At 34.2% G+C, this 10,635-nt stretch overlaps 1 protein-coding gene across 1 annotated transcript; it reads left to right on the forward strand.

Moving 5' to 3' along the window:
* Positions 1-4,657: 4,657 nt before the first annotated feature.
* FPGT (fucose-1-phosphate guanylyltransferase) lies at positions 4,658-10,430 on the forward strand (the record flags this gene model as incomplete). Its single annotated transcript, XM_080690776.1, has 4 exons — positions 4,658-4,739; positions 6,283-6,450; positions 7,469-7,561; positions 8,995-10,430. The coding sequence occupies 4 exons, from the start codon at positions 4,658-4,660 to the stop codon at positions 10,428-10,430; spliced, it is 1,779 nt and encodes a 592-aa protein (XP_080546902.1).
* Between the last annotated feature and the right edge of the window lie 205 nt (positions 10,431-10,635).

Raw genomic sequence — 10,635 nt, forward strand, 5'->3', positions numbered from 1 at the left:
TCTTTCAGTACTAGGAATAAAAACCAGGGTTTCATGCATACTAAACAACCATTCTATCAGTGACAGGTATATCCAGCCCTGTCATAGTTTTTCTTTTCTTTTCTTTTTTTGCACTACTGGGGATACACTACATCCAAGCTACACACTTAGCCCTATATTTTATTCTTTACTTTGAAACAGGATTTCACCGAGTTGCAAAGGGTCTCACTAAGTAGCTGAGGCTGACTGTGAACCACAATCCTCCTGTCTCAACCTCCCAAATGCTGGGATTAAAAGTGTGCGCCACCACACTAGGCCTCTCATAGTTTTTGTTTTTTTTTTTTAATTGAGGAGAGGGGTTTGTGTAGAACAGTATAAAAACAGTACATTTCTCTTGGCAAATAAAAATAGGAGAGTAGGTTAATAAGTTAACCTAAATAACTCTGATCATTTGAAACATAATACTTTTATGGCATAATACACAAATTTTCAAGTAACATAAAAAGTTATTTGGAAGAAGGATTCAGGATTCATTTGAATTTGCTACATATTTCTTTTCTCTTTAAATCCCTTGATTTGTAAAATTTAGAAGGCTAGTGTTGTGTTCAGTAAAAAATGGTTCTGTGCAACATCAGTTTCCACTTTTATTTTCATTTTACACTTGAAGACTGCATAAGTATAAGCCCCCACAAAAAAGGGCAGTAAGCCAGAAAATGGACATAAAACAGCCGAAGCTAATAAAAATATCCATATAAAACATCTGCAAAGAATCATAACCTCTTAATAAAAAGGTTAAAAGAGCAAACATTTCGTTCTTCTAGCCCAAACAGTCCTTGGTTCCCACTGATAAAATATAATTTTGAACTCCTAAATTTGATCAACTAATATATTTTAATTAAAAGTAATAAACACTGTACTAAAGAAATAAAAAATTATGTCTTTACTTATATGTTAAACCACTTTCTTTCTCTCAAAAAATACCCTTATGCTAATATCTGGATGAAGTAGATTATACTTATAGTACCTAGACACTTCATTTTTAAAAAATCTGGGCTGGAGTATAGCTCAGTGGTAGAATGCTTGCTTAGCATGTACAAGACCCTGGGTTCATTCCCTAGTCAGTCTGTCTGTCTCTGTTTCTTCTCTGTTTCTCTCTCTCTCTCTCTCTCTCTCTCTCTCTCTCTCTCTCTCTCTCTCTCTCTCTCTCACACACACACACACACACACACACACACACACACAAATTTATTTGAAAAAAATCTACACAAAACAAAGGGAAAATAGCATTTTGGAGACAGAGGGAAAATGAATCATTTTCCTACATTTTAGGAAGGTGAGAGGGGGTTGAAGTTTCCTTCAGGAAGGTACAGTGAGGGGAGGATATTTAAGAAACAAGTTGAGAACAGCCAACTGAGTATACAAATTCAAATAAGAGTAACTGTAAAAAGCGAATATTTGTCTTACTGCATGTCAGGAATAATAGAAAGAGGAAGCAGGGGTTAAATAGAGATGAAAGAAAAGTAGTGGACACCAGCAGAGCCTCGCATGGCCTGGCTATGTCATTTACCAGGAGCGCCATGGTTCTGGATGGAGAGCCTTCTTCATTTGGCTTTAACTTCTTCATATGAGGAATGGAGGGGGATTAAAATGTGCTTCTCTGAACTTCTACTCAACAGTCATGTCAGTAGTAGTAAAAACAAAACAATGTAACTAGCATTATCTATAAATGGTCAGAAGGGATTTTGTTGGGGTGATGGCAATGTTTTAAAACTGGTTTATGGTTATGCAAAGTTGTACAACTAAGTAAAATAATTGAGTTGTTCACTTAAAATAGGTGAAATTAATGGCATAAAAGTATACGTCAAGAAAGAAGTTTTTCAAAAATCTATCACTCTTTTCTATGGCAACTCATCACCTTTCTCTCCTCCAAGAGAAAAGAAAAAAACATACAATTAACTACGCAGAATATATTTTTCAACTGATTATAGTCTAATTTGCTCAACATTCCTTTTAAAATATGGAATATAAAGCTAACATTGTTTCCTTTGCAGAATTAAAGGATTAATTAGCTGGAGTGGTATATTTTATTCTGATAAAATAATATTCTGCCAAATGTTTTTAAATACTATGATAAAGTAATAATACGATGGTGGTTTAAAAATGTCTAAACAATATCACACTGCTTAGTTATATTGAATATAAATTTAAAATTCCTAAACTTTTTTAACTTCTGTAGTAACTGCCAAGGAAATTTCCTAGTGCATAATATTTTAAAATTATTATTTAAAAGTTATGAAAATTTGAGAAAAAAGGGGAAAATAATAAAATCAGACTTGATAATATGGTATGTTTACTTCCTCCACAAAAAGTATACATTTTATGGTCATCCTACTAGATCCAAGAAATGCTGTATTTAAATATATATATATATATATATATATATATATATATATATATATATATCACATCACCTTTATAGATCTTTCCCCTAACTGAATTATTTAATTGGTTAGCTTTTTCATTGTTCATTTCACCTTATTAGAATATATAGTACCTAAACATATTGACCCAGACCTTTCCTTTACTCCCCTGGTATCTTAACCTAGCCCATAGTTGAAAATAAATTCCATCTATACTCTGACAACTCACAAAACTGTATTCCTAGTCTAGACCTCTCTCCTGAACTCCAGACTTACATATGTAAAGCATACAAACACATATGCACACCACTGCCTGTGTATATGTGTTTATTCTACATATCCCAAACCAAATTACGGCCTCTCCTTACTGTTCTACCAAGCTTCTCCTTCCTTATCTTTCCCCACCTCAAGTGATGACCATTCCATTCTCAGGAAATGATCTTTGACTCCTATCTCTCTCTCTCTCATATTCCACACCCATTTTATAAACAAATTGTTTTGGTTTTTTTGCGTTCAAATTGTTTCCAGAGTCTGACCAATTTCTCACCATTTCCACTGTCACAATCTGGTTACTTCCACTAACTCTTACCTATATGTAGTATTGCAGTAGCTTCCAAACAAGTCCCACTACTTTTATTATTGCCACCATTATAATCTATTCTTTAATTTCTGATTGATGCTTTTAAACATAAGGCAAATCACATCAAAACCCTGGGATGTCTTCATTTTACTCAAAAGTAAAAAACCAAAATCCTTTTTATGGTCCTTTATTAATTCTCTTACCTTTTCTCTGGCTACTTTATCTTTTGTTCACTCTCACCTCACTCAAGTCTGTATTTTATAAATGTTCTTCAATTAGAATTTTAAGATGAAAAAGAAAAGTTTTAAATGATAAACCTATGAAACAGTAGTCTGCCTTTTAACCCAAATGCTTTCACTGTTGAGTACAGAATTAAATACCAAGGTTAAGTCTTTAAAAGAAAACCTAAGTTTACTTTCAAACTAAGTAAGGTTATAGGCCTCTGACTCCCTGTTCTCCTAATGAAGACTTTAATGAAGAGAAGCTTCTCAAATAAATCAAGTCATTTGGAGAAGTAGTAAGCCTGGGTTTGGGATTGAAATGATCTTCCTTATATCTTCTGTTACTGAGATACCTTAACTAAGCCTATTTTCTTTGATTGGGTTTTCTTTATGTAAAGATAAAAAACTTAACCTGTAGAACTCATTATAAATTTAGTGCTCCACAAAAGACCTACGTATTGCTAATAAAAACACACCTATTTTTCCTAATAATGTGCACTGAATGTTCAAGATTAACCTACATATACAAAAGAAATTCAAAGATGCAACCAAAGTAACACAAATATTAGAGACCTGATTGTTGGGTTTTGGGTTTTTTTTTTTTTTTTTTTTTTTTTTTGGTACTGAGTATTGAACCCATGGGTGTTCTACATCTTAAAGCTACACCCCCAACCCTTTTTTTTTTTTTTTATTTTGAAAGGTCTTGCCAAATAGCTGAGACCAGCCTTGAGCCTGAGATCTTCCTGTCTTGGCCTCGGGAGTTCTGAGATTATGGTGTGCGCCACCAAGCCTGGCTAGCTGACTAAATTTTATACAACTTCCGAAAAGAAATCTGCAAGGTTGGCATGTGTACCTACAAACTCAAATGAGGGGGTGTGTGGCTTACAGTCTAGGAGATGCAAGCGCAAAGAACACACAAACCTAAAGTTCCCCAAGAGAATATAGATTTTAAATATTCAGACTGTAGCTCAACAGGTGGTGGAGGTGCCTCCGGGGGGGGGGGGGGGACTGGGTTGAAATAATCTGAGAAGTAATGGGAACTGCTCCTAACAGAAACTAACGTCCTGTTAGGATAAATCAGTTGGGTGAGAAATTTGGGATCAGGTAGTTTCGTCTTATCTTTAGCGGGTCGGTTCCAAAGAGTAACAACCACAGGAACCACTCACCGGTTCAACCCGGCTCGAAGGCCTTAAGAGCTGGGAACCGGCGTCCCAGACCCCGCACAGTCTCACAAACCCAAAGTGGCCATCTGTTCCCAAGACCGTTGCTAGGGAAACAGGACGCGAAGCCGGCTCACCCCGGCACAGCTTTCCGGGTAAAGGCGGAGGAGCTAGGGGGCGTGGTCACAAGATTGACGCGCGGAGGGGGCGGGGCCGAGGAACCGGGGTCGGAGGCCGAGGTCCATCGGCGCGCATGCGTGCTGTGCGCCGCGGTCTCGGGAAAGGGAAAGGTGGGCTATGGCCGCCGCGGGGGGCCCTGTAGGTGTTTCTCTGCGGGAAGCCACCCAGCGAAAATTGCGGAGATTTTCAGAATTGAGAGGTACCGATGAGACACGGATTTCTCCAGGGCAGAGAAGAGGGAGGGCGCCTTATGTGGGCTGTCACTTCCCGTCTGGCTCTCACCTGCAGGCCCGGGACGCTGACCCCGGAGTGGCTGATGACTCCAGTTTTCTTTTTATTCTTTCAATGCCTCTTCGTTCCTTATGCAAGTTCTCTTCTCTTCTTTTACTATATTCTTGACGCTATAGGTACCAAAATAGTAAAGAAGAAAGAGAATTACGAAAATGATTCACATGACTACTGAAGCTATAAATCGAAGTTATGCAATGGTTGGCTCATTAATAGAAGTTAATTTAAGTAAATCTAAAAGGCTTGAAGCACAGTGTTTTGACCCTCACAATTAGTTTTGATTTTGCCCCTCTTCATGATTCTCTAACTATCTTACCAATTTGTTCTCTCATGTAAATGAGGTTTTGGGGAGTGCAGAACATGGAGAAATTATTATGGCTTAAATTTTAAAGTGTATTAAAATTTTACAGTGTATCTGCTGTTTTAAAAAAAAAAAAGCAGATTATGCCACTTGGCAGTCCTGTAAAACTGTCTAATGAAATTGGTTATGTTTGTGATGTAGTGACTGCCTAAAAAATTCAGGGACTGATATTTTGATAATAGTAAAGTTTTCAGAACTACAAGGCCCTAGGTGACAAGTTTCGTTTGTTAACTAAAAAGAAAGAAGAAAAAAAAAAAGTTTGCCCTTTTTTATTGATAAAGAAGAAATTCGAACTGTTTACCAAAAGTTCTGTCCGTATTTAGTTCATCAGGAAGTTGGGACCTTTTCTGTTATCCAGAATTTTGTGTCATATTCTAATACCTATATAAGCTTATATGGCTTACATTATAGTAAAAAATGAAGAACCAGCTCATAGTGGCGGGTCATGCCGGTAATTCAATACTTGGGAGGCTGAGATAGGAGGATCACAGGTTCATAGCCAGCCTCAACAAATTAATGAGACTCTCAGCAGCTTAGCAAGACCTTGCTCCAAATAAAAAATAAAATAAGGCTGGGTGTGTAGCTCAGATGAAGAACGCCCCTGGGTTCAATCCCCAGCACCACCAATAAAGTAAAAATGAAGAACCCACATTTTATAAAGAGCAACACTGAAGGAATGGATCTTTGGGTTGATATATACATGTTCCTGATATATAAAAATGGTTTTGAAACCTAGAGATTCAATTTTTTCTTACTCTCTTCTTTTTTAAGAATTAAGATAATAGTTTTTTTTCAAGTTTAAAGAAACTCAGTGAATTTAAGCATTACATGTTTTAGAATTTCTAAATAAATGGTATTGATTGTAGGAGTAATCTAAAAGGCCGTTGGGGGTGGTGATAGCAATATTCATTAGAACTATTTTGAATCATAATAGGAGGCCATTAATTATTCTCTAATTTTCAAAAGCAGTAGGTAGGTATCTTTTTGAAGATAAAAATAAGTTATCTCTTTTCTCCTTTAAAAATAAGCAAACCTACAACAACTAGAGAATTCTTATGATATTTATTATCATTTATTTGTTTTTTTCAAATAGGCAAACCTGTGGTAGCTGGAGAATTCTGGGACATAGTTGCAATAACAGCCGCTGATGAAAAGCAGGAACTTGCTTATAGGCAACAGCTGTCAGAAAAGCTGAAAAGAAAGGAATTACCCCTTGGAGTTCAATATCATGTTTTCGTTGATCCTGCTGGAGCCAAAATTGGTATGCATTTTATGGACAGGTTTATAACATAAATTCTAGCAGAATAATAATGGAAGAAAAGCTTTTCTGTGGTTCATAGTTTATAAGCTGCATATCCCCACCTATGGCCTTTGCAAACTTTAAGATTTCAATGTAAATTGACTCTTCTTTTAGGAAGATAAAAAGTATTACAGTTGTTCTTACCTATTGTGATTTATAGTGACAAATTTTCAGAATGTTATTTAAAAAAGAATTTTTAATCTTAATAATATTTACTCTGTTGGTGAATACTCCTTTGGACTTTATAAGTAGGACTCTTAAGATCCCACCAAATCCCACTGTTTCTTCAGAAATTTACATGAAGAAAGCAAATAGTGATACACACCACAAACACACACATGGATGTATTCTTCCACTTTGTAGGAACACAATGCAGATATGAAATAACACATAAATTCTATTTTCCCATGTGGTACTTAAAACTGAAGCTCCTTTCTACCAGGGGTGAGTATATATGTTTGACATTTGCATTGTTCTAAGTTACTGTGTTTTGTTATAATGAATTCAGTGTCTGTATTTTTCCTACTATGTAGATAAGAATTTGAGGTATAGATATTGCCTACTGTGGTAGTATGGTACCTTCTACTATTATTATTTTTTTTTTATAAAACCAGATTCTAAAAATCTTTGGAAAAAATCTCACATGTATTTGATTATGTCATATGGGAGAATTATTTAATATATTTTATGGTTTGTAACTCCATATGAGTGTATATTATTTCTGTGGTACAGATCATATAATTTATCACTTTTTTCTTATTACTATTTTTAGGAGAATATTATCTAATCATTTATTATTATTATTATTGTCCAATTTCTGTACTAATTACTCACTTGTTCATTTGATATGAAATAGATTAGTTTTATTCTTTTTCACTACTTTCACCATCTACCAAAGTCATATTCTTAAATTTACCATCATTACAAAATTTGAGTAGGTTTCTATGAAACAAATTGTGCTTTTTAACTTATTTTTAAGGAAATGGAGGATCAACACTTTGTGCTCTTCAATGTTTGGAAAAGCTATATGGAGATAAATGGAATTCTTCTACTATCCTATTAATACACTCTGGTAAAGTTATACTTTATATTTTCTTTTGAGTTATTCTACCTTTGATAACTTGGGAGCTTTTTTCTCCTATTCCTCTATTTCTTTCTTTTTCAAGTTATTTTGCTTTGAAAACAAATATTTCAGTCTTTTTGTGCTATTTTTAGGCTGCAAATGTATAATGACTTTTAGAAAATCTATCCTTAAAAGTTGTAGGTCACACATATCCACAGTTTTTTATGGATGTTTGTTTTTAGTATGCATGCAGAAAATTATTTTTCTGAAGACAGAACTCATAAAAAATGTGGACATTTTCAGGAAAGCTTTAAAGGGGACTTTTACTGTTGAAGAGACTTGTCAAGCACTATTTTACTAGACTTTTACCAAAACCTCTTCTGTCTTGCATTTTTGTCTAACTATTTGAAGCCAATGGCTACCGTCCTTAACAGAATTTTAAAAGTAAAAGATAAAAGCAATAAAACATGGGGGTTGTCAAAGAAATATATAAGGGAGAAATACACAAAACAGAGAAAACTTTTAAAGTAGAAAACTTGGAAGAACATAGTATCAGAATAAAAGGTAGTTTTTTACATTTACCTAAAAGATAATTTGAATACACTTAATTGTACAAAAATTTTGGTTATGTGGAAATTTCTATTTTTACTCTATGTTGGAGGAGCAATGAAAACTATCATGGACTGGCACTGGTATGGAGACATATATTTTAGAAACACTTGTTTACATGGCTCTAAGCTCCTTTCTAATTCTTATAATTCATATATACTATTATCATTCATTGTAAAGATGATGACAACACATCTAAATTCTGTTTTTCAAGACTAATTAAAAATGTAAAACAATCCAATTTGTAATTTTATTATAGAAAATAACTATGATTATTAACAATTTACCACAAAATTTAGACACTAGAAAATATATAGTTAGAAATGTATGCAGTAGGCCCTGATGCATGGGTTCTATATCTGTAGACTAAACCAACCATGAATAGAAAATACTTGAGAGAATGAATTAATTTGTTTAAACATATATGGGCATTTTTGTTGTCATTATTTCCTAAACACTACCATATGGTAATTATTTAATATAGTGTGTTTGTGTGTCTGTGTGTTAATGTTACTAAAGATTGAACTCCAAAGGCTACCTCTGAGCTATATACTGGATTACAGGCATATGCCACTTCACCTGGTTCCTATGGTTCTTTTTCCTTGTTATATAATTGATTCCAACAATTCATAGGTTCTGTAGTAGAATTCTTTCCTAACCTAGACTCCTTAAAACTGCATTATATCAAATGGCTATAGGAAAATTGCTCCCTGGATTTAATTTTTCTTTCCTGAGTTGCAATATATTAAATATATTTAAGGATATTTTAAGTTATAACCAATATTCCTGGATTTTAGAAATCATAAACAATAATACATTTGTTTTTTTTATAGGTGGCTACAGTCAACGCCTCCCAAATGCAAGTGCTCTGGGGAAAATTTTCACCACTTTACCACTTGGTAACCCCATTTACCAGATGTTGGAATTAAAACTAGCCATGTACATTGATTTTCCCTTACACATGAAACCTGGAATTCTGGTTACATGTGCAGATGATATTGAGCTTTATAGTATTGGAGAATCTGAGCATATTAGGTTTGATAAACCTGGATTTACTGCATTAGCTCATCCTTCCAGTTTGACTGTAGGTACCACACATGGAGTATTTGTCTTAGATTCTTTTAATTGTTTAACATATAGAGACCTTGAGTACACGAGTTGCCATCGGTTCCTTCATAAGCCCAGCATAGAAAAGATGCATCAGTTTAATGCTGTGTGTAAGCCTGGGAATTTTTTTCAACATGATTTTGCTAGAGATGACACTACCTATATTCAATTAGACCCTGAGTATGTCTACACAGATAGCGTATTTTACATGGATCATAAATCAGCAAAAAAGTTACTTGCTTTTTATGAAAACATAGGCACACTGAACTGTGAAATAGATGCTTATGGTGACTTTCTGCAAGCATTAGGACCTGGAGCAACTATAGAGTACACTAGAAACACATCAAATGTCACAAAACAAGAATCAGAGTTGGTCCATGTGAGGCAGAAAATATTTCATCTTCTTAAAGGTACATCACTAAATGTTGTTGTTCTTAATAACTCCAAATTTTATCACATTGGAACAACTGAAGAATATTTGTTTCATTTTACTTCATATAGTAGTTTAAAATCGGAACTGGGCCTCCAATCCATAGCTTTTAGCATCCTTTCAGATGTACCAGAATGCTCTGGTAAAACATCTTGTATCATTCAGAGTATAATCGACTCAAGATGTTCTGTGGCACCTGGCTCAGTTGTAGAGTATTCCAGATTGGGACCTGATGTATTTGTTGGGGAAAACTGCATTATTAGCAATTCTTATATCATAACAAAAGCTGTCCTGCCTGCATATTCGTTTCTCTCTTCCTTAAGCTTGAAGATAAATGGAAACTTAGAGTATTCAACTATGGCATTTGGAGTGCAGGACAACTTGAAAAAGAATGTTCAAACATTGCTAGATATAAAGTTACTTCAGTTTTTTGGAGTCTGTTTTTTGTCATGTTTAGATACTTGGAATCTTAAAATTACAGAGGAGCTATTTTCAGGAAATAAGACATGTCTGAGTTTATGGACTGCTCGCATTTTCCCAGTTTGTTCTTCTTTGAGTGAATCTGTTGCAACATCCCTAAAGATGTTAAATGCTGTAAAGAACAATTCACCATTCAGCCTGGATAGCTATACGCTGATATCTATTGAAGAAATGCTTGCCTACAAAGATGTAGAAGACATGATAGCTTATAGGGAAAAAATTTTTCTAGAAATTAGTTTAAATGAAAAGTAATCTGATTTAGAGATATCTTAAATATTGTATGTTTCACTTTTCTTTGAGCAATATTGTAAATAAAGACATTTCTGTAGACTGTTTTTGTACTTCTTAGTAAAGCAAATAAATAAAAATTAATATAATTATTGTAACATAATATTAATAAAACAAAACCATTTTTGATAGAATATTATTCAAAATTAAGTTAAGAAAAAGGAATACT

The sequence above is a fragment of the Muscardinus avellanarius genome (genome assembly GCF_963383645.1).
Source record: "Muscardinus avellanarius genome assembly, chromosome: 3".
Taxonomy (NCBI): Eukaryota; Metazoa; Chordata; class Mammalia; order Rodentia; family Gliridae; genus Muscardinus; species Muscardinus avellanarius.